The following is a 25,794-nucleotide window of genomic DNA, read 5'->3' as shown; positions in this document are numbered from 1 at the left end:
CACTTACACCTAAAGAACATCTCTACATCTCTAGAATCTGCCGTTTTCTCACAATGGAAACAAAAAAACCCTCACTATCGCCTTGATTCACTCCCACCTGGACTACTGTAACACTCTATTAATTGGCCTCTCCCTCACTCGACTTTCCCCTCACCAATCCGTCCTTAATGCAGCAATCGGGGTAATCCTTCTGGCTAATCGGTACTCAGACGTGTCCGCTCTTCGCCAGTCCTTACATTGGCTGCCCATTCATTATAGGATCCAATTCAAAGTACTTGTTCTCACCCACAAAGCTCTCCACAATGCGGCACCCCCTTACAACTCCTCTCTCATTTCTGTCTATCGGCCTAGCTGATCGCTGCGCTTTGCAAATGACTTTCGACTAACCTTTGCACTAATCCGTTCCTCCTGCTCTCGACTCCAAGACTTCTCCCGCGCTCTACCCCAAGAAATTAGGATCATTCACAACTTGCACAGTTTTAGCCGTTCCCTCAAAACACATTTGTTCAGAGCGGCCTATCACATTCCCTAATCAAAGTCATTCTATGTGTAAGTGTGTGTAGCCCATTCACTATCTCTATTTATCCCCCACTCCCTCAAGATGGCTGGACCATCATTGTAAATACACACCTGTACTTTGTATCCCCCCCACCTGATTGTAGATTGTAAGCTCTCACGAGCAGGGTCGTCTTATTTTCATCTTATTTTGCTTTAATTATTGTATTGTTAACGTTGTTACTTATGACTGCTGTGTTTGAAACTGTTAAACTGTAAAGCGCTGCGCAATATGTTGGCGCTATATAAATAAAGATTGTTATTATTATTATTTTGAGTGGCTTGACACAAGGAATGTAGCCTATGTCCTGGATACGTCTGTGTGTGGTGACTCTTGAAGCAATGACTCTAGCAGCAGTCCACTCCTTGTGAATCTCCCCCAAATTTTTGAATGGCCTTTTCTTAACAATCCTTTCAAGGCTGCGGTTATCCCGGTTGCTTGTGCACCTTTTTCTTCCACACTTTTTCCTTCTAATCAACTTTCCATTAATATGCTTGGATACAGCACTCTGTGAACAGCCAGCTTCTTTAGCAATGACCTTTTGTGGCTTACCCTCCTTGTGGTGTGTGACAATGACTGCCTTCTGGACATCTGTCAAGTCAGCAGTCTTCCCCATGATTGTGGAGCCTACTGAACAGACTAAGGGAACTTTTTTTTGCATGTGTTTTTTGTTAATTTTTCTAATTTACAGAGATAATGACTTTTGAGTTTTCATTGGCTGTAAGTCATAATCATCAACATTAACAGAAATAAACACTTGAAATACATCACTCTATTTGTAATTACTTTATATAATATATGAGTTTCACTTTTTGCTTTGAAAAACTGAAATAAATTAACTTTTTGATAATATTCTAATTTTGTGAGAAGCACCTGTATATACAGACATGCATAAAGATACAGTACATACATAGCTGTATACTCATACAAACATATACATACAGTTGAAATAATAAGTATTTGATTCACTGACGATTTTGCAGGTTTTCTCACCTACAAAGAATGGAGAGGTCTGTAATTTTTATCGTAGGTACACTTCAACTGTGAGCGACAGAATCCAAAAATTAAAAAAGCAGAAAATCACATTGTATGATTTCTAAATAATTAAATTGCATTTTATTGCATGAAATAAATATTTGACCACCTACCAACCAGCATGAATTCTGTTTCTCACAGACCTATTATTTTTTCTATAAGATGCCCCCCTACTCATAGACTGCATTAATTGCACCTGTTTGAACTCATTACCTGTATAAAAGACACCTGTCCACACACTCAATAATACTCCAACCTTTCCATCATGGCCAGGACCAAAGGGCTGTCTAAGGGCATGAGGGACACAGTTGTAGACCTGTACAAGGCTAGGATGGACTACAGTACAATAGGCAAGCAGCTTGGTGAGAAGGCAACAACTGTTGGTACAATTATTAGAAAATGGAAGAAACACAAGATGAATGTCAATCTTCCTCAGTCTGGAACTACATGTAACATCTCGCCTGAAAGATCTGGAGAAGATCTGTATGGAGGAGTGGTCCAAGATTACTGCTGCAGTGTGAGCAAACTTGGTCAAGAACTATAGGAAACTTCTGACCTCAGTAATTGCAAGCAAAGGTTTCTGTATCAAATATTAAGTTCTGTTTTTCTATTGTATCAAATGCTTACTTTATGCAATAAAGTGCTAATTAATTTTTAAAAATTATACAATATGATTTTTCTGGACTTTTTTTAAGATTGTTTCTCTCTCAGAGGAAATGTACCTACAATAAAAATTACAGACCTCTCAATTCTTTGTGGGTGGGAAAACTTGCAAAATCGGCAGTGTATCAAATATTTAGTTTCCCCACTATATACGAAGACATGTACACACATACATACCTGTACACAGGCATATATATACATACACAATTAAACATATAAAAAGCACACATTTGTTATATAGATTTGAACACCTGATGAAGCTTGCATATTTCCTATGAAAATCATGTCAGAATAGTTGTATAATATTTTTTAAAGGTTTGTCTCGTTTGATATTAAAATGAGCCGAACTCATAAAATAAGACATTTAATATCAGAATTAGCCATGTATTTTCAAAGTAAGTAGGTCAGTGCATCAATAGTGCAAAGAGATCAGTTTATTTATGAATGCGGTTTGTCTTGTCAAATCTGGTGAGAGATCCATTTAAGGACAAATGAGAACAATCACGCAAGTCTGGTTCCCATCTGTTACCAGCTAGCGAAGCGGAATGGCTCAGCATTTTGAATGTAGTTTAAAACCTTGGGGACAAATTCATACTGCTCAAAAAAATAAAGGGAACACATCCTAGTACATTGTGTTGGTTAAGTGTTCCCTTTATTTTTTTGAGCAGTATATAATTAGACATATAGCTAGTCATCATTTAGAAGAGTGAAAGCTGACTTACTTCTTTCATATCTTCAAATGTCATCAACAAAACTGTATCTTCATCAAGATGTTTGTTCCAAGCAACTGCATGATCAAAATAGGATCCCCACACAACTAAAATAATCAAAAGTTAAGCAATTAGTCTGAAATTCAGAATAAATGTCTAGATTTGTGAAATGAGAAATCATAGAAACGTGACAAAAATGGATGAAGTTTTTCTATAGTTGTCCAAAATTAAGATATTCTTCCATTTTATTCAATAACATTGACATGTAAAAAGATTATATATTCACAACTACAGAAGACAATTATTATTATTTATGCTTAGAGCAGCATTGATTCCATGGTGCTGTACATGAGAGGGTTACATACAAATATAAATTACAGTGAACAAACTAACAATGACAGACTGGGAGAGGGGAGAGGACCCTGCCCTTGCGGGTTTACATTCTACTGGATAAGGGGGAAGGAGACAGTAGGTTGGGGAGTTGAGACAGCTCCAGTGGTAGTGAGGTGGCATCAGGGTTATTGCAGGCTTGCTTAACCCCTTCATGACCAAGCCTATATTGACGTTAATGACCTGGCCACTTTTTGCAATTCTGACCAGTGTCCCTTTTATGAGGTAATAACTCTGGAATGCTTCAACGGATCCTAGCGATTCTGAGACTGTTTTTTTTTGTGACATATTGGGTTTCATGTTAGTAGTAAATTTAGGTCGATAAGTTTTGTGTTTATTTGTGAAAAAATCAGAAATTTGGTGAAAATTTCGCAATTTTCAAATTTTGCATTTTTTTTCTGTTAAACCAGAGAGTTATGTGACACAAAACAGTTACTAAATAACATTTCCCACATGTCTACTTTACATCAGCACAATTTTGGAAACAATTTTTTTTTGTTAGGAAGTTATAAGGGTTAAAAGTTGACCAGTGATTTCTCATTTTTACGAAAAAATTTACAAAACAATTTTTTTAGGGACCACCTCACATTTGAAGTCACTTTGAGGGGTCTATATGGCAGAAAATACCCAAAAGTGACACCATTCTAAAAACTGCACCCCTCAAGCTACTCAAAACTACATTCAAGAAGATTATTAACCATTCAGGTGCTTTACAGGAACTAAAGCAATGTGGAATGTTTAGCATCAATTTTTCCATTTTCACATGGGCAACAGGATAAAATGGATCCTAAAATTTGTTGGGCAATTTCTCCTGAGTACCCCGATACCTCATATGTGGTCATAAACCACTGTTTGGGTGCACGGCAGAGCTCAGAAGGTAAAGAGCGCCATTTGACTTTTTAAATGGAAAATATGCTGGAATATTTAGCGGTTGCCATGTTGCATTTGGAGAGCCCCTGTGTGCCTAAACATTGGAGCTCCCCAACAAGTGACCCCATTTTGGAAACTAGACCCCCCAAAGAACTTATTTAGATGCATAGTGATCACTTCGAACCCCCAGGTGCTTCACAAATTGATCCGTGAAAAAAAAAGTCCTTTTTTTTCACACAAATTTTCTTTTAGCCTCAGTTTTTTCATTTTCACATGGGCAACAGGATAAAACGGATCCTAAAATTTGTTGGGCAATTTCTCCTGAGTACACCGATACCTCATATGTGGTCATAAACCACTATTTGGGCAAACGGCAAGGGTCCGGAACGGAAGGAGGGCTATTTGACTTATTGAATGGAAAATTAGCGCCAATCATTATCGGACACCATGTCGTGTTTGGAGAGCCCCTGTGTGCCTAAACAGTGAAAACTCCCCACAAGTGACACCATTTTGGAAATTAGACCCATTATGGAACTTATCTAGATGTGTAGTGAGCACTTTGAACCCCCAAGTGCTTCACGCAGAGCAGTGAAAATAAAAAAATCATTTCTTTTCCTCAATGATTTTTTAGCACATTATTTTTTATTTTCACATGGCTAACAGGAGAAATTGGACCCTAAAAGTTGTTGTCCAGTTTGTCCTGAGTACGCTGGTACCCCATATGTGGGGGGGGAACCACTGTTTGGGTGCATGGCAGGGCTCGGAAGGGAAGGAGCGTCATGTGACTTTTTGAAATGAAAATTATCTCTAATTGTTAGCGGATACCATGTCGTGTTTGGAGAGCCCCTGTGTGCCTAAACTTTGGAGCTCCCCACAAATGACCCCATTTTGGAAAATAGACCCCCTAAGGAACTTATCTAGATTCATAGTGAGCACTTTGAATCCCCAGGTGCTTCACAGAAGTTTATAATGCAGAGCCGTGAAAATAAAAAATAATTTTTTTTCCTAAAAAAAAAGATATTTAGCCCCCAATTTTTTTATTTTCCCAAGGGTAACAGGAGAAATTAGACCCCCAAAGTTGTTGTGCAATTTTTCCTGAGTACACTGATACCCCATATCTGGGGGTAAACCACTGTTTGGGCTCACGTCGGGGCTTGGAAGGTAGGGAGCACCGTTTGACTTTTTGAACGCAAAATTGGCTGGAATCAATGGTGGCACCATGTCTCGTTTGGAGACCCCCTGATGTGCCTAAACAGTGGAAACCCCTCAATTCTAACTCCAACCCTAACCCCAACACACCCCTAACCACAACCCTAACCAACATATCCCTAACCCTAATCCCAGCCCTAACCACAACCCTAAGCCCAACACACCCCTAGCTCTAATCCCAGCCCTAACCTTAACCCTAACCACAAGCCTAACCCTAATCCCAACCCTAACCACAACACATCCCTAGCCCCAATCTTAACCCTAATTCCAACCCTAACCCTAATTCCACCCTAACCCTAATTCCACCCTAACCCTAATTCCACCCTAACCCTAATTCCACCCTAACCCTAATTCCAACCCTAACCCTAATTCCACAAAACCGCTAACCCTAATTCCAACCCTAACCCTAACCCTATTTCCAACCCTAACCCTAATGGAAAAATAAAAATATTTTCTTTATTTTATTATTTGTGCCTACCTATGGGGGTGATAAACGGGAGGTTTATTTACTTTTTATTTCATTTTGATCACTGTGAGAGTTTATCACAGTGATCAAAATGAATGAATGGAATCTGAAGCCACAGATTCTGGCAGGCACACTGCGCATGTGCCCGCCATTTTCAAAGATGGTGGCGCCCATGATCCAGGGCCGCGGGACACCAGGAGCGACAGCGGCACTCGGAAGGTACCGGGGGGTGGGAGGGGAGGTGATCGGAAGGCGGGGGGAGCAAGCTCTCAGTTCGTTATGTGGATGACGCATCACATCAATCAAAGCAGAATGACGAGATTAGGAGCAAAGAGGAGGGACGTACGCCGCAGCAAATACGCCCATGGGACCAGACCACTCTTATTTATATACAGTGCTGGAGCATATCAAACGGTATTTTTGGGGGCATACAGGGGGAGTCAGGAGCTCACAGATACATTTGTGGAATGCAGCACAGGAGCAGTTACTGGTGACAGGTTCCCTTTAACTTTTCTTTTTCATTAATCCTATACCTCTTGTACTATCCACTGTTTGGTACATTTCATTAATGGACTTTGTTTTGTCCCTTTTTCCTGACTATTACATTATCCTTGTTGTAACATCTGTTTATTGTAAAAAATGTCAAAGCACAAAAATATATTGGTAAAAAGTTAAACTTTTAATGCAGTACCTTTACCAGCCATGAAATCTGGGAAAAAATCATCCCAGCTATTGTAGCAGGGAAGCATTGGGTTGTTATTGTAGAAGTGAAAAAGTGACACGGCAGTATCTTTTGGATTTCGAAACACCACCAGCATCTGTACAATACAAAATAACAATGAAAATATAAGAGGTTAGAATTGTTATATTTTGGTCATTGGAATGCAGGTAACAGACAATTCACTACACCAGGAAAGAAAGGTGATATATACAGTCATGGCTGAAAGTGTTGGCACCCTTGAAATTGTTCCATAAAATGAAATAGTTCTCCCAGAAAATTATTGCAATTAAATGTTTTGTTATACACATGTTTAGTTTTTGTGTGTATGTTGAAACAACACTAAAAACAGATAAAAAAAAAGGCAAATTGGACATCATTTTGCGCTAAACCCCAACAATTGTTGGCACCTTTCCAAAATTGTGGGTAAACAAATATGTTTCAAGCATGTGATGCTCATTGAAACTCACCTGTGGCAAGTAACAGGTGAGGCAATATGAAAATCACACCTCAAACCAGATAAAAAGGGGAGAAGTTGACTCAATCTTTGCATTGTGTATCTGTGTGTGCCACACTAAGCATTAAGGACAGAAAGAGGAGAACATAAGTGTCTGAGGACTTGAGAGCCCGAATTATTGAAAAATATCAAGAATCTCAAGGTTACAAGTCCATTTACAGAAATCTTGATGTTCCTTTGACCAAGGTGTGCAACATAATCAAGAAGTTTTCAACCCATGGCACTATAGCTAATCTCCGTGAATGCAAACATCAGAGAAAAATTGATCAAAGGTTGAAACTCAGGATATTCCAGATGATTGATAAGCGGCTCCAATCAAGGCCCAAAGAAATTCATGCTTTCATGCAGACTCAGGGTGCATCAATGTCAGCACGAGCTAGCCATCGATATTTGAATGAAATTAAACACTATTGCAGGAGACCCAGGAGGACCCCACTGCTGACACAGAGACATAAAAAAGCTAGACTGCAGTTTGTCAAAATATACATGAGTAAGGCTAAGTTCACACTTGCGTATGGCTGGTCTGCGGATAGCTGCGTATGTCCTCCCTTAAGCTCCACCTACGCTCCGCCTACTTCCACATGCCTCTTGCGTTGTTCTGCGTACCTATCTTTAACATTGGGTATGCAGGGACATGTGTTGTATGCGGATGCGTCCGCATGCGGTGTTTTGACGTGCCCGCCAACCGCACGGGAATGCAACAAGTTGCATTTCTGTGCATTCGGTGGCCATGTCAAAATGCCGCATGTGGACACATCCACATACAACGTGTGATGGTTACGTGTGACTGGACACACCGCCTCCAGCAGGGCGAATTTCTCTGACACACGTGACCCTGGATACACCACTTCCAGTAGGCGAATTTAAATAATATAACGTGCAGCCGCATACACCGCCTCCAGCAGGCGAATTTCAGTATTACACGTGAATCTGGATACCCCACCTCCAGCAGGGCGAATTTAAATAATAAAGGGAAACCGATACAATGGAGGGCCCTGCGATAGGGAACAGGGACGTGGAGACCTCCTGCACTCCCCTGAGTCAGTGTCTCTACACTCCTGACAGTCCCTATGTAGGTTCCGCACCTGGTGCCAAGCAGGCTACCTAAAAACCCTAGCTCGCCCTGCACCTAGCCCTTTCTAGTGAAATGGATGGTGCAGAAACTAATCCCACCACTGCACTGAAACACACAAAAGGAAAGGTACAAACAGGGATAACACCACTTAGCTTTGCTCTGTTGCTCATGAAGTTCATGAATCACACCTGTTAGTGATTTCCGTGCAATAACGCTAACCACCATCGGGGGCAAGCTACAACTAAAAACACCACTGTGTAATGACCCTAATGGCCACCGGGGGCAAAACTAACTTTAAGCAACCAGCTTAAAGAAAAAAAAGGTCACAAGTGCTTTTATCTGTCATAATCCAGCATGGATCATGACACAACGCATGTCCCTGCATACTCAATGTTAAAGCTAGGTAAGCAGGATGCATGCGGAAGTAGGTGGAGCATAGGCGGAGCTTAAGGGAGGATGTACGCAGCCATCCACAGGCCAGCCATATGCAAGTGTGAACTTAGCCTAAAGGCCCCGTCACACATAGCGATCTTGCTAGTGAGATCGCTGCTGAGTCACAATTTCTGTGACACAACAGCGATCAGCTACTGGCCCCCCTGCCGGTATCGCTGATCACTGCAGGAAAGGCCAGGACTTTTTTTTGGACACTGGTCTCCCGCTGGCCACCACACATCGCTGCGTATGACAGGCGGGAGACCAGCGATCTGCTGGTAACTAATGTACACATTGGGTATCCAAGGGATGTGCGTCCCTTAGATACCCGATGTGTATGTTAGTTACCAGCGCGCTGATGCAGGGAGCTGGTAACTAACATACACATCGGGTATCTAGGGACGCACGTCCCTTGGATACCCGATGTGTACGTTAGTTACCAGCTTCCTGCATCAGCGCGCTGGTTACTAACGTGCACAGTGACGCCGCGCGCTCGGCGTCGCTGTGCTGATCGCTGGTGAAGCTGTCTGTTTGACAGCTCACCAGCGATCACATAGCGATTCACCAGCAATCCTGACACATTGATATCGTTGTCAGGATCGCTGGTGAGTCGCTATGTGTGACTCCAGCCTAAGCCAAAATCCTTCTGGGAAGCATCTTGTGGCCAGATAACATCAAGATAGATCTTTTTGGTAAAACACATAGTTCTACTGTTTATCAAAAACAAGTGTGCAAGGAATCATGAAATCTCAAGAATACCAAAGGATTTTGGGTCGCAACGTAGTGCCTAGTGTCAGAAAGCTGGGTTTACGTCCTCAGGTCATGGGTCTTCCAGCATGACAATGACCCCAAACATACTTCAAGAAAGACTAAGAAATGAATAGAAACAAAGGGCTGGAGAGTTCTGAAGTGGTCAGCAAAGAGTCTACATCTAAATCTCAGCTACCACTTGTGGAGAGATCTTGAACGTGCTGTTGCAAGATGGCGCCTTCAAATATGAGAGACCTGGAGCAGTTTGCAAAAGAATAGTGGTCCAAATTCTTGTTGAGAGTTGTAAGAAGCTTGTTTATGATTGTAGAAAGTGATTGATTGCAGCTATCTATTCTAAGGGACTTGCAACCAAATATTAAGTTGAGAGTCCCAACATCTTTGTCTGGCCCATTTTGAGGGTTTTGTGTGAAATTATGTCCAATTTGCCTTTTTTTCTCTGTTTTTTTGTGTTGTTCCAATACACACAAAGGAAATAAACATGTGTATAACAAAACATGTGTAATTGCAACAATTTTCTGGGAGAAATGCTTCTTTTTCTGAAACAATTTCAAGAGTGCCAACACATTTGGCCATGACTGTATGTTGTAAAAATAAAATCATGTACAAAAAAAATCTCTGTATTTTTTCTGACAAAAACCTGACATTGAGGAACCACCAAAGATGCAGTTTGTTTTTCAGGTTCTCATCTTTCAGAAGACTAGAAGACCACCTTTTAGTATAATGTCAATAAAGGATTTTGTGATGCTAACTAGATCTTGGGCTGTACTTTGGACAAATACATTGATATATAATCATAAATTATTTATCCAAAAAGGTCACACTGTAATTGCCCACTATACAATAAATAAATAACTAGTGCTTAACCCCTTGATCTCTGTATATTTTTTAATTTAATGACCAGACACTTTTAGTCATTTTCTATGTTAAAGAGGACCTTTCACCAAATTTCTCATATTCAACTGGACACACAATGTAACAGTAACTGCAGAGTGGAATACACATTTTTTTTTTATTTCACCTATATATTGTGACGATAACAATCAAAAGTATTTGGCACCTAATGAGTTATCTTTTAAAGTCCTTGTGGATGTTATCATACAGTTTTCACTTGGGGCGGAAATACTCAAAGAAAAAGAAGATCACAACACCTGTGTCTCTTTGTATTAAGACTTCAGTGCCTTCAAAACTCTGAACTGCTCAATGCACCTTAAACCCCCGCTGCCTGTCTGTAATCTCCTGGACTTCTCCTGCTTGTCTGCGGTATCCAGCATCCCAGCTGTCTGTCTGTGGTCTCCTGGACATTTACTGCTCGACTGCAGATTTCAACATCCTAGCTGCCTTGATGTGGTCTCCTCTGGAATGTCTCCCACTTTCCTGTGGTTTCCTGCATCCCAGCAGTCTGTCCGTGGTCTCCTGGACATCTCCCACTTGCCTGCGGTTTCCAGCATCCCAGCTGCCTCTCTGTGGTCTCCAGTCTCTCAGCTGTCCATGTCCCGTGTGCCTCACTCATCTGCTGCACCAATGCCCATGGCCTGTGTGTCCACCTGAACTTTGGGCTTGGAGGATCCATCTCATCAGTTGAGATTTTTGGCCATGGGCCCTTTAATTCTTCAGAGACATAAGCGGACACCTGGGGTCTTTTAGAATGTCCGCGTTCTAGTTGGCTGACATACTTGTTATTGCTCTCCCACCTGACACGCCAATTTTGCTGACAGTGGAGCTTCTGATTGGCTGACCGCAGTGCACACGCTTTGAGCATGCACACTCCGTGACTGTCAATAAAATTGACCAATTGGTTTTCAGTTTAGACTTTGTGGTGACCAATAGGATTGCTTAAAGTGTAAGAGAAGAGGTAGTTGGTGGGGCCGCTGTGAAGGACTTGGGAAGATGGCTTTTAAACACTGAGCACCTCGTGTCAGAGACACTGGGATGGAAGAAGAAGAAGGGAGTGCTGCTTGGATCCTGGAGACAGCAGAACCTGTGCCAGCATACATCCTGTACTGGGGGAGGCAGTGCTTCTGCGTTAGAACTACAACTCCCAGCTTGCCTTGACAGCATGTTGTGCTGGGTCTTGTGTTGTGGCCTCTGGTGCTGACCACATGGATGCTGCTGCCATCTGGAGGGTTGGGGTGTGCCACTATGCACTCTGGGTTGTGATGGAAGATAAAACAGGCGGGATAAAGGAACAAATACAAAATAATAATATATAAAAAATGATTAAAAAAAGAAACAATAATACTATAAAATTGCCTTTATTAAAAAATGGCCCAACAAAATGGTGCAAAATTGATGATAATTTAAAAGGCACACATAGAATATGTATACATGGTATCATATAATATATAATAAGTTATATATTAAAGCTTTCCCATTAACCATGATACACTGGCTACATTAATGACAGGTAAATATATTGCCATACAATAAACAAGCCACAATAAAAAAGTTGTGCAATTGTGCAAAACAATAAAGTAATCACTGTGAGTAATTAGAATGTGATGGTGAATACACAGTGAATGACCATTAGTGTTATTCACTGTAAAAAACTTTTTCATTAAAATAACAATGTGACGGTGATTAAACAGTGAATGACCATCAGTGAAAAACAATACAATAAGAAGGCCAATATACCTGATGAGCCAGAGATAGAATAAAGTGCCGGTATAACGCAGGAGAGTTATATATACAGCTCTGGCAAAAATTAAGAAACCACTTTCAAATGTTCAGTTTGTCTGATTTCTCTCTTTATAGGTATATTTTTAGGTAAAATGTAAATTGTTCTTTTAGTCTATAAACTTATGACAACATTTCTCCAAATTTCCAATCAATAAATTTTGTATTTTTTCTGACAAAGAAAAATGGTCAAAATAAAAAAAACACCGCTTTCAGACCTCAAATAATGCGACGAAAACGAGTTCATAATCCTTTAGAAACAACAATACTATTGTTTTAACTCAAGAAGAGTTCATAAATCAATATTTTGTGGAATAACCATGATTTTTAATCACAGCTTTCATGTGTCTTGCCATGCTTGCCACCTGTCTTTCACAATGCTTCTGGTGCAAAAATTTAAGCAGTTCCAAGGAGCAACATCTGAGCTCTCTGTCCAGAAAGGCACAATACTGGGAACAACTAAGATAATGCACAGAACCCTCAAGCTCCCAGGCCTCTGGTAGAGGATCCGAGAATGAAAAAGGGAACAACAAAGACCAAGAAGGAAGTGTGTGTATATATATATACACTCACTGGCCACTTTATTAGGTACACCATGCTAGTAAGGGGTTGGACCCCCTTTTGCCTTCAGAACTGCCTCAATTCTTCGTGGCAGAGATTCAACAAGGTGCTGGAAGCATTCCTCAGAGATTTTGGACCATATTGACATGATGGCATCACACAGTTGGCGCAGATTTGTCGGCTGCACATCCCTGATGCGAATCTCCCGTTCCACCACATCCCAAAGATGCTCTATTGGATTGAGATCTGGTGACTGAGGAGGCCATTTGAGTACAGTAAACTCATTGTCATGTTCAAGAAACCAATCTGAGATGATTCGAGCTTTATGACATGGCGCATTATCCTGCTGAAAGTAGCCATCAGATGTTGGGTACATTGTGGTCATAAAGGGATGGACATGGTCAGCAACAATACTCAGGTAGGCTGTGGCGTTGCAACGATGCTCAATTGGTACCAAGGGGCCCAAAGAGTGCCCAGAAAAAATTCCCCACACCATGACACCACCACCATCAGTCTGAACCGTTGATACAAGGCAGGATGGATCCATGCTTTCATGTTGTTTACGCCAAATTCTGACCCTACCATCCGAATGTCGCAGCAGAAATCGAGACTCATCAGACCAGGCAACGTTTTTCCAATCTTCTACTGTCCAATTTCGATGAGCTTGTGCAAATTGTAGCCTCAGTTTCCTGTTCTTAGCTGAGAGGAGTGGTACCCAGTGTGGTCTTCTGCTGCTGTAGCCCATCTGCCTCAAAGTTCGACGCACTGTGCATTCAGAGATGCTCTTCTGCCTAACTTGGTTGTAACGGGTGGCAATTTGAGTCACTGTTGCCTTTCTATCAGCTCGAACCAGTCTGCCCATTCTCCTCTGACCTCTGGCATCAACATGGCATTTCCGGCCACAGAACTGCCGCTCACTGGATTTTTTTTCTTTTTCGGACCATTCTCTGTAAACCCTAGAGATGGTTGTGCGTGAAAATCCCAGTAGATCAGCAGTTTCTGAAATACTCAGACCAGCCCTTCTGGCACCAACAATCATGCCACGTTCAAAGGCACTCAAATCACCTTTCTTCCCCATACTGATGCTCGGTTTGAACTGCAGGAGATTGTCTTGACCATGTCTACATGCCTAAATGCACTGAGTTGCCGCCATGTGATTGGCTGATTAGAAATTAAGTCTTAACACACAGTTGGACAGGTGTACCTAATAAAGTGGCCAGTGAGTGTATATATATATATATATATATATATATATATATATATATATATATATATATATATATAGTGATAAAACACTCCGGGATCGCCTTTGCTGGGGTCAAAGGTCACGTGCGTTCAGCATGAAACTCAGGCGCAGAGCTGGGATTCGTGTATAACTGACCCTGGGTCAGGTTTATTAACGGTGAAAGCAATGCAAAAGGAAATAAAACATAAAACAAATCCTTGCCTGTCCGGCACTAACTAAACAATGGACAACCTAACTACCAACTGGCGGGCTTCTCCCGTCCAGCCAAACCACAGTTGCAGTGGGCACTGCTTCCACTCACGTGTGTCTCTCACACAGACAGGCTCTCTGTGTTCCCAGGCTGAGACCCTCACACAACCACCTTGCATCCTTTTATATCCACCTCCCATTATCCATTAGTAAGCAGGTGCGATACTGACCAGACTAGGCCACATAGGAAAGGAATCTGGGCGAGATATACCTGCCCTCATCCACTATTCCCACATGATTCTCACATATCCCCCCCTTCTGCTCAGACCACTCCGGTCGAGCAATGACACCCGCCAAACAGTGCACTCGGGACAGGGCATCTGCATTTCCCATCTGTACCCCTGGGCGGTGCTCCCCTGTAAAAGTGTAGGCCTGCAGGGCAAGGAACCACCGGGTCACCCGGCTATTCCGTTCCTTGTTCAAGTGCATCCACTTGAGAGGGGCATGGTCAGTGATCAGCCTGAACTTTCGGCCCACCAGGTAATATTTGAGGGCCTCTAGAGCCCACTTAATGGCGAGGCACTCTTTTTCTACGACTGCATACCTTTGCTCGTTTTTATTCAGCTTCCTGCTGAGATAGAGGACTGGGTGTTCCACTCCGTCCCTCACTTGTGAGAGTACAGCCCCGATACCGGTATCAGAGGCATCCGTTTGTACCACAAACTCACTGCGGAAGTCCGGAGTCACCAGTACGGGCTGAGAGCAAAGTGCCCGTTTTAGGCTATGGAAGGCTTCTTCAGCCGCTAAGCTCCATTTAATCATGACGGAGTCTTTCCCTTTTGTAAGATCCGTCAGGGGGGTAGCGATGGCTGCAAAATTGGGTATGAACCGGCGATAATAACCGGCGATCCCCAGGAAGGCTTGCACCTGCTTCTTGTTGACAGGTTGTGGCCAGTCCTGAACCGCCTGAATCTTATCAACCTGGGGTTTAACAACACCCCTCCCAATTACATACCCCAAATACCGGGCTTCTTCTAGCCCGATGTGACATTTCTTGGGGTTCGCGGTTAGACCTGCCTCCCACAGGTCGTCAATCACAGCTTGTACTTTCTGGAGATGAGTCTGCCAGTCCAAGCTGTAAATGACAATGTCGTCCAAATAGGCCGAAGCGTACTGCCTATGTGGCCTCAGGACTCGATCCATTAGTCTCTGGAAGGTCGCCGGTGCTCCGTGCAGTCCAAACGGCATATACACATACTGAAATAGACCTTCTGGGGTAGCAAATGCTGTCTTTTCTCTGGCAGCCTCCATCAGAGGGATCTGCCAATACCCCTTTGTTAGGTCTAGGGTCGTAATATACCGGGCTTTTCCTAACCGATCTATTAACTCGTCGACCCGGGGCATGGGGTAGGCATCAAATTTTGAGACCGCATTCAGTTTCCTGAAGTCATTGCAGAACCGGATGGTGCCGTCCGGTTTAGGAATTAGCACAATCGGGCTGGACCAAGCACTGTGCGATTCCTCAATGACACCTAACTCTAACATGGCCTTCACTTCTCGGGAAACGGCTTCACGGCGCGCTTCCGGGATTCGGTAGGGCTTGACGTGAACTGTGACACCAGGTTCCGTTACGATGTCATGTTTTATTAGCGTAGTCTGCCCGGGTTTTTCTGAGAAAAACTTTGGGTTGTGAAGTAGAAACTGCCTGACCTCAGTCTTTTGCCGCTCCGAGAGAGTCTCTGCAACCCGTACCTCCGGTACGGTATGCGAGCAGACAGGACGGGCCAGCTCCGCTGACAAGACAGACCGATCCTTCCAGGGCTTTATCAGATTTACATGATAGATCTGTTCAGGTTTCCGTTTACCTGCCTGGTATACTTTGTAGTTTACTTCACCAACTCTTTCCTTGATCTCAAAGGGGCCCTGCCACTTTGCCAGGAACTTGCTGTCCACCGTGGGGACCAGGATCAACACCCTATCTCCGGGTGCAAACGTACGGATCTTGGCGCCCCTATCATAGATTCGTTTTTGGGCTCCTTGAGCCTGTATCATGTGTTCTTTGACGATAGGCATAACAGCCGCAATACGGTCCTGCATTTGTGTGACGTGATCTATCACCGTTTTAAACGGAGTGACCTGACCCTCCCAGGTTTCTCTTGCAACGTCTAACAGTCCGCGAGGACGTCGGGCATACAATAACTCGAAAGGCGAGAATCCCGTGGAAGACTGGGGTACTTCCCTGATGGCAAAAAGCAAATACGGAAGTAAATAGTCCCAGTTCTTCCCATCCTTGTCTATCACCTTTCTCAGCATCTGCTTCAGTGTTTTATTGAACCGTTCGACCAACCCGTCTGTTTGAGGGTGATACACGGATGTGCGTAACGGTTCAATTTGTAACAATCGGCAGAGCTCCTTCATTACCCTGGACATAAAGGGGGTCCCCTGGTCGGTGAGTATCTGTTTTGGTATACCGACCCGACTAAACACATGCACCAGTTCCTTGGCAATCGTCTTGGTGGCCGTGTTACGCAAAGGGATGGCCTCCGGGTAACGAGTGGCATAATCCAAGATGACCAGGATATGTTGGTGTCCACGTGCAGACCGTGGAAGGGGCCCAACTAAATCCATCCCAATCCTCTCAAACGGGACTTCAATAATAGGTAGGGGTACCAAAGGGCTACAGAACCGGGGCTTAGGTGCAGAGGCTTGGCAGTCAGGACAAGACTCACAATATACTCGAATATCGTGATGCATGCCTGGCCAAACAAAACAGTGTAATATCCTTTCGGTGGTTTTCTGGACTCCCAGGTGACCTCCCATCACATGTCCGTGGGCCAGGTCCAGCACCTGCCGCCGGTAGGGTTTTGGCACGACTAATAGTTGCACCGTATCTTTCCCCTTTTTCTCTATCTGATAGAGTAAATCATTCTCCAGAACCATGTAAGGATATGCCAGCCTAGAGCCAGGTTCAACGGGTACCCCGTTTATCACTTTTACATTTGTCCTAGCCTGAGAGAGGGTAGGATCCTTTATTTGCTCGCTTTGGAAGTCATCTTTCTGAACTTCTAAATCCGGCAAACGGGGAGGTGGACGGCTGTCGGCCTCCTCCTCTTCCCCGGTCTCCTCCGTATCACCCGCCATGACTGAAAATGGAAACTGCAGGTCATTTCCCGCAGACTCTTCCCCCGAGTCTTCCGGGGAGACCTCTTCCAGGGGTTCGGGACCCCCACGCGCCCTGGGAGAAGAATCATGTACACGATTACCCAAGGGCATCAACTGATTCTCCCACAATTGCCAGAAGTGGGGAAAATCCCGGCCCAGGATAACATCATGCAATAACGCCGGGACGAGTCCCACTTTATGTTGCACAGACCCATAGGAAGTAGTAATGCATATGACCGTGGTGAGGTACGAACAGGTGTCTCCATGCACACACGTTACAGAAAATTTGTCTGATGGTCCAGTCGGGGCTGACACCAGACTGGCCTTCACCAGAGTCACCACACTTCCCGAGTCTAACAATGCCACCACATTTTTGCCATCAACAGTTAAATCACACAAGTGTTTTTCCGCATCCTTTTGACCGGCATTCACACTCACTACCCGTGCAACCATAGACATGCGGTTTTTAGAGTCTGTGACGTCGCACTGCATGGGTTCAGTAGTGACCGGACAGTTCGCAGCAATATGTCCCATCTCTTGGCAGCGGAAACACCTAACGGGCCCCTTGCTTAGACCATAGTTCGTTACTCTCGGCCTCGCAGTGCGGGTAGTCCCATTTTCCTCCCCCACTGTCTTAGGGATTTTTCCATCTCCCCTACTCCCTGGAACAGTCTTACTGGTTCCACGTGGAGATGATGAAGAACAAGGTGGGGTAACGTCGTCTCGGAGTCCTTCCGCCACAGAGTAACGTTCAACCAGATCCACCAGTTGATCTGCCGTCGTAGGATTTCCATGGCTTACCCACTTCCTCAGGGCTGGCGGTAGAGCTCTCAGGTACTTGTCCATGACGACTCTCTGAATTATCTCTGGCGCTGTCAGCACCTCGGGTTGTAGCCACTTCTTCGTCACGTGGATCAGGTCGAACATCTGTGACCGCGGTGGTTTATCCGGCTGATAAGTCCATTGATGCACTCTCTGTGCACGGACAGCGGTCGTCACTCCCAGCCGGGCCAAGATCTCGGCTTTCAGTTTGTCAAAGTCCTGCGCAGCTGCAGGCTCTAAGTCATAATATGCCTTTTGGGCCTCACCGGAAAGAAACGGGGCAATCAGACCGGCCCATCGTGCCTTCGGCCATTTTTCTCGTACCGCCGTCCGTTCAAACGTGGTCAGGTATGCCTCGACGTCATCTTCGGTCGTCATCTTCTGCCAGTACCGACTCACGTGAATCACTCTCGACTCGGCTTCCAGGTTAACCTCATGTAGGCTTGCCAGGCGCTGCACCACCTGCTGGAGAAGCGAACGATCGGTAGCTGTCATGTCCACCAACTCCTTCAGCTGGGCCATCATCACCCGATTAGCTTCTTGCTGGACGGCGGTGGACTGTACCAGCGCTTTCACCACGTCCTCCATGCTCATGCTTGCAACGTGATGCCCGCGTTCTCCACCACAATGTGATAAAACACTCCGGGATCGCCTTTGCTGGGGTCAAAGGTCACGTGCGTTCAGCATGAAACTCAGGCGCAGAGCTGGGATTCGTGTATAACTGACCCTGGGTCAGGTTTATTAATGGTGAAAGCAATGCAAAAGGAAATAAAACATAAAACAAATACTTGCCTGTCCGGCACTAACTAAACAATGGACAACCTAACTACCAACTGGCGGGCTTCTCCCGTCCAGCCAAACCACAGTTGCAGTGGGCACTGCTTCCACTCACGTGTGTCTCTCACACAGACAGGCTCTCTGTGTTCCCAGGCTGAGACCCTCACACAACCACCTTGCATCCTTTTATATCCACCTCCCATTATCCATTAGTAAGCAGGTGCGATACTGACCAGACTAGGCCACATAGGAAAGGAATCTGGGCGAGATATACCTGCCCTCATCCACTATTCCCACATGATTCTCACAATATATATATATATATTAGGCTCCGTCTTTTATAATTGCTTATACATTTTGTCAATATACACACGTGGTCAAAATTGTTGGTACCCCTCGTTTAATGACAGAAAAGCCCACAATGGTGACAGAAATAACTTGAATCTGACAAAAGTAATAAGTCAAAAATCTATGAAAATGAACAAATGAAAGTCAGACATTGCTTTTCAACCGTGCTTCCACAGAATTTAAAAAAAAATTAAATTCATGAAATAGGCCTGGAGAGAAATGATGGTACCCCTGAAAATAATGTGACAAAAGGGACATGTTAAATTGCGGTGTGTCCACTAATTAGCATCACAGGTGTCTACAATCTTGGAATCAGTGAGTGGGCCTGTATAGAGGGCTACAGATACTCACTGTAATGTTTGGTGACATGGTGTGTATCACACTCAACATGGACCAGAGGAAGCAAAGGAAAGAGTTGTCTCAGGAGATTAGAAAGAAAATTATGCAACTGTATATATATGTATATATAACTGTATGTATATATCTTTGTAATTACCCAGTGTATTGTCCTATGTCCTATTGCTTTTTATGAAAAGTGATACAATAAACCTAAAGCCCCATATACCTTTCAGATGAGTTGGCTGAATGTTTGGCTGGCCGCTATCTTGCCTGACTCTCATACACTGTAATACTCGCTCTGCTGAGTACTCCTATGTTCCCTGACAAAGCCGCTACCAGACATCTCTGGCAGAGGCTTATCTCACAGAAAACAAAAACAATCAACTGTTGGAAATTTGACCTGCTGGATCCATATCTTCCCTGAAATCATCTGTCAGGGGTCTCCATACACATTTAATCTGTTCATATTTGCGAGTTCAGACGACAATAGTCTATTGTGTATGGGGGCTTAAGACCTTGGATACCAATCTGCATTTGCCCTACATAATTGTCTGTAGACATATACAAGATACAATAGTTGTTAATTGTTGCTATGATTTTTTTTTCTTCATTTATCAATGATCATTAATAATTGCTCTAAGCATATTCATGGCATTTTTGCAGTGATTTTTGCAATACTGTGGTGCATGTTATCATTTATTTAAGCTTCATGTGCAGATAAATTTTCAATTCACACAATTTTGCAATACCAATATATGTACAATATGTTGCTGAAACAAATGTGGCAGCATACAGTACATAATTTTTATTATAACAGATTGGAGACTAAGTTTACCTTTATTTTCTTGTAAAAAAATGGTTGAGGTATGTTGTCATAATGCAAGTGTGATCCTAAGACTCGTGGTGAAGATTCTACTTTCAGCTTCTGAAAAAAATAAATAATTAATTTTCCTTAAAGAATAATCACAATTTTAATCTTTATTTCATAAATTAATAGAGCACATGAAAACAGAAGGGTTGGGCTCCAGAAGGGTTGGGCATTAGCAGCAATCATGCTAAGTTGCAGTGCACAGTCTCTAGCCTTTCATTCTGCACCTACTTCTGATGAACTAGTAGACTCCTCCACCACATAGACATAGCAAAAGACTGTTTATGACTGATACCTAATGGTTACGATACAAATTAGACTTTCTTGGACTGATCCCACCAATTTCAGAAGTACAGCAAATTTTCCCTTCACCAGGGGCAAAGATTGAGTTTGACAAACTACCCCCCAAATCTTAAACTTACTACCTTCAGCCATATGCTGTCTGAGTGGCTGTAGCATTATTAACCATGAAGAGACTGTGGTGACAATTTAGAAAAGCAGTTGAAGCAGTAGCTCCCTGGCCTGGCATTGTCACACTTATTAGTAATTTATTGTGTAGTGGATTGGGTGTTGGATGGCTGCTCCATCAGCTGCTTTCCTCAATGTGAGCTTCCATCAGTAAGGCTGGTTTCACGCATCCATGAAACAAAAACTGTGCTCCGATCAGAAGAGTTGGTCTCACGGCCAGATCTGCTACTCAGAGCTAAATTCCTCAAATATGGCTATGAGAAAATTATTTCAGGTCAGGAGACTCGGCAGTCAAGTTGGGGATTGCAAATCGAGCACATGCTATATTAAAACAGCCTAAGTGCAAATTCGTATGTGGGGTAATTTCCCACTGAAGAATCTGCCACAAATTTTTTAAGAAGGATTTGTAAATTTTGATATGGATTTGGATGCAGATTGGAACTAGATTAGAACTTGCGGCCGCACATGAGCACCATATGTCCCCTAAGAAAGGAGCTTCCTCTAGACATCACAATTACTTCAGAGTTGGTGACACATGGAGAGATCCATTGAAAACTACCTAAAATATCTAGATTAGGCACAATATTTCTGGCTGCACTGCCACTAATATAGGTCCACAGTTGTCTCACAAGTGATTGTGATTTGCTTTACAGAAAGCGTCCTAATGTAGTTTGTATCACTATTTCTTCACTATGAAGCTGCTGTCGGTGAACAGAACGGTTGTCTAAGATAATGTTAACATCAGTTCAATTACTGCGGGGCAAAGAAAAGGGCTATACATATAGTATGTTATAAAGGGAAATAAACTTTTTTTCTACATATAGTATATTTTTCAATGCCCCTTTAAATATGCATGTACTGTACCAACAAAATGTAATTTACAGTTTGCACATACCTCAAATTTATCGGGCGCTTTAAATTCAATCAATGGGATAAGAGCTGAAGGATCCTTTTTGTAAGCAGCATAAACAATGGCATGTAATAGTGATATAGTCCAATTGGATCCTATGAATAATGTGACAATTCGTTATGTGTACACATTGACACATTACAGATATATCTGAACTTCTTGCAAATTAAAATTTCAGTTTTGAAATGACCTATCTATCCCTAATGTTATTAATGTTTGATCAGGTGTCACTATGGACGTGACATCAATGAGCCCAAGTGACTCCACAAGCCTTAAAAGGACTGACACTGTGCAATGGCAGGGAAGATGATTGAGCAAAGCAAATATCTCAAATCTCTCCTATTCAACGACTGGATGCATAAACGCTTGTAATGCTACATGTTTTATAGCCAAATGGTAAAAATATGTGATTTCTGCATTAAAGCCTTTGTGTGAAGCTCATTTGCCCATTGTATTAGTGATGGAATCGAAGAATTTTTAAATTTAACAATAAAGAAATATTAAGAGATTGTTGCTTGAATCATATATTTTTACTAAGTTAAAAACAATTCTATTATAGGGATCTCAGCAAAGCTCAAATCTTTGTGATGTCCTCACTGGAGTGAGTTACGTAGTGGAAACGGCCTCCTATGCCCCATGTCTTCTTACTGTGCACGGTGACACGGTCACTTTTTTTTTTATCTGGTGTAGTGTAGAGGTTGGGGAAAAATTGGGGAATGTGCTCTAGATAATGGTGTTATTTTCCGCAGAGATGAGTCCTGGCTGGAAGAAGTGATGGCGGTGTGTGTTGGATGAAGATGAAAAGCGAAGATGAAGTACTTCAACTAGAGACGTCACCGGTGAGTCAGTGTGTTACCTGTACACTGACACAATTCACTGTACACTATATACAGAGCTCCTGTGTAGAATGTCACTGGTGATCAATGTATTATCTGTACGCTGACACTATATACAGAGCTCCAGTGTATAATGTCACTGGTGTTCACTGTATAACCTGTACACTGACACTATATACAGAGGTCCTGTGTATAATGTCACTGGTGATCACTGTATTACCTGTACACTGACACTATATACAGAGCTCCTGTATATAATGTCACTGGTGGTCACTGTAATACCTGTACACTGACACTATACAGAGCTCCTGTGTATAATGTCAAAGGTGATCACTGTATTACCTGTACACTGACACGATATACAGAGCTCCTGTGTATAATGTCACTGGTGATCACTGTATTACCTGTACACTGACACTATATACAGAGCTCCTGTGTATGTCACTGGTGATCACTGTATTACTTGTACACTGACAATATATACAGATCTCCGATGTATGTAATCAGTCATCACTGTATTATATGTGTACAAGGACACTAAACATTGTGTACTATATACAAAGCTCCTGTGCATAATGGCCTTATGGTAAAATTAGTATTTATTAATGGTCAGTTTTGTAGTATTCGGTCACTATGTGGTTGTAACATGTGGTCCGGCCATGATGTGGCCATAGTTATCCCTTCTATGTGGTATTATTTGGTCACTATATGGTCTGGTAATGATGTGGGGGGATTAGTCCTTTGTATATGGTATTATAGGTCACTATGTGGTGGTAATATGTGGTCCGGCCATGGTGTGACCGTATTTGTGCCTTGTATGTGGTAGTATTCGGTCACTATATGGTGGTAATATGTGGTCTGGTCATGGTGTGATGGTATTTGTCACTTGTATGTGGTGTTATTGTTCATTTTAAAAATTGTATGTGACACATTCCCTTAAAGAAACATAAATAAAAATATACTTAAAAAGAGTATTTTAACAAATATTTAATAGGTTAGAGTACAGTAGGGCCTGGCCAAAAGAGTCTACTTAGTTGTGGTGGCGGCTTAAAAAAAAATCTTTTAGCCAAAACAAAAGCTGCTGGCTATGTATGTGACATGGTGTTAGATGGAAACTGTGTGATTCGAGAGGGTGTTTTGCAAATGTGGAGTTTTTCTATGAGTGGGCTATGGGAAAGTGTAAGGTTGCAGGTGGAGATGGGGAGGAGCCTGGGTGGAGTATCAAGGGGCCCCAAAAATCCTGGTGGTAGCCCTGATTAGCGAAGTAGCTTTCCTAGTAATACTCATTTCCCGATTATTGGTCGGTCTATACTGCTGATCACCAACTAATGAGCAAAACACTAGTTCATCTCGTGAGATGATTTGCACAGAACAATTGTATTAACAATCATTTTGTGTGTTTTGAACTTTGTAAACATTTCCAATCATGGTCTTAACAACCACTGGTCATTTAAAGGCAGCGGTTAACACATCTAAATTTCCCCTTACATATTGACACAACTGATTTTCTGCAGCTAATCTAATATATAAAGCTCAAGTGTGTGTATGTATGTATGTCTGGGATTGGCATCTGCACCGTCGCAGCTACAGCCACAAAATTTGGCACAGTCACACGTCTGGACCCCAAGAGTGTCCTAGGCTATGTTGTGAGGCGAAATTTTAACCCTGCGCGTTCCAATTCACCAAACAATTTTGCCCCTATCTACATAATGGGGAAAAAGTGTGTGTGTATCAAGCCCCGCCCCTCATTATGATGTCATAATGGTTGCCATGGCGATGCTGATGTCATAGGTTGCAAGCCCCGCCACTCATTATGATGTCATAATGGTTGACTATGGGATGGAGGATGTGTGATGGGTATATGGGCACTGGACTATGGGATGGAGGATATGTATGACGGGTATATGGGCACGGGACTATGGGATGGAGGATGTGTGATGGGTATATGGGCACTGGACTATGGGATGAGGATATGTATGATGGGTATATGGGCACGGGACTATGGGATGGTGGATATGTATGATGGGTATATGGGCACGGGACTGTGGGATGGAGGATATGTATGATGGGTATATGGGCATGGGACTATGAGATGAAGGATGTGTGATGAGTATATGGACACTCGACTATGGGATGGCGAATATGTATAATGGGTATATGGGCATGGGACTATGGGATGGAGGATGTGTGATGGGTATATGGGCATGGGACTATGGGATGGAGGATGTGTGATGGGTATATGGGCACTCGACTATGGGATGGAGTATATGTATGATGGGTATATGGGCACGGGCCTATGGGATCGTGGATATGTATGATGGGTATATGGGCACGGGACCATGGGATGGAGGATAATTATAATTTTTCTATAACTAACCACAGTTAGTTACTATGCCCGGGCAGCGCCGGGCTTTTCAGCTAGTTTGATGTAATAATGAAACTATTCTGTGTCAGATGATAATTGCCATCAATATACAATGCGTCTCTGTTTACATGGTATTCACTTATCTTGGAGCAGGGCTGCCTATGTACTGGGTTTACACCCTATAAATGCAGATAAAAATTAACTGACAGAAAAAATCTACAAAATGATGAGGAATTGAAACACAACATGTTACAAACATAAAACTTTTTATTTACACAATCATTAAACCTTATAGACATAAAGCTGGAAATTTCCATTTAGGTTATACTATAAAATAAAATTGAATGTAGCAAAACTGAAGTATAGTAATACTAATCCAGCCCCCAATAATATAACTACTGTTTATATTATTATTTGCTATGCTATAAGTTATTTATGATTCACCCGTCACCTCAAATTCTTATTAGAACTTACCACATTTGGGATACGCTACCATCATCAAATCCTCTTCTCGTGCTTCAAATGTTTCAATAGTCTTAAAAGTATCAACATCACACGTCATGGTCGGATACATTACTCCATTGTATGTAAATATCAGGTCCTCCTTTGGCGTGTTCTTGGCTATGTCAAATGCTTTTTGTAAATTTTTAACTAATTCTAAATTTTCCTCCATTGTGATGTGACTTAGGGCTGCTAAAAGCAATCTTATGTTGTTAAACTCCTTTGCTGACAGGCAACAGGAATGATCTAAAGAGGGCAGGCATACAAAAGGAAGTGTCTCATGTTGCTGCAGCTATTAACCTCTTGCGGTCTGACAT

General features: G+C 42.7%; 1 protein-coding gene across 1 annotated transcript in view; it reads right to left on the bottom strand.

Moving 5' to 3' along the window:
- Positions 1-25,755, bottom strand: part of LOC141063552 (sulfotransferase 6B1-like) — a 64,344-nt gene extending 38,589 nt beyond the window's left edge. Inside the window, exons 1-5 of the mRNA XM_073557667.1 lie at positions 25,451-25,755; positions 21,761-21,870; positions 20,365-20,454; positions 6,591-6,717; positions 2,977-3,071 (exon numbers count right to left, since the gene is read on the bottom strand). Coding sequence (XP_073413768.1) covers positions 2,977-3,071; positions 6,591-6,717; positions 20,365-20,454; positions 21,761-21,870; positions 25,451-25,649 — 621 coding nt within the window. The 5' untranslated portion in view covers positions 25,650-25,755. The remainder of the gene's footprint in view (positions 1-2,976; positions 3,072-6,590; positions 6,718-20,364; positions 20,455-21,760; positions 21,871-25,450) is intronic.
- Positions 25,756-25,794: the final 39 nt, after the last annotated feature.

The sequence above is a fragment of the Dendrobates tinctorius genome, unplaced genomic scaffold (assembly GCF_039654945.1).
Source record: "Dendrobates tinctorius isolate UK_male_01 unplaced genomic scaffold, ASM3965494v1 ptg000250l, whole genome shotgun sequence".
NCBI classification, from domain to species: Eukaryota; Metazoa; Chordata; class Amphibia; order Anura; family Dendrobatidae; genus Dendrobates; species Dendrobates tinctorius.
Note: the sequence above shows the minus strand (reverse complement) of the source record. Positions and strands in the feature narration are given on the sequence as shown.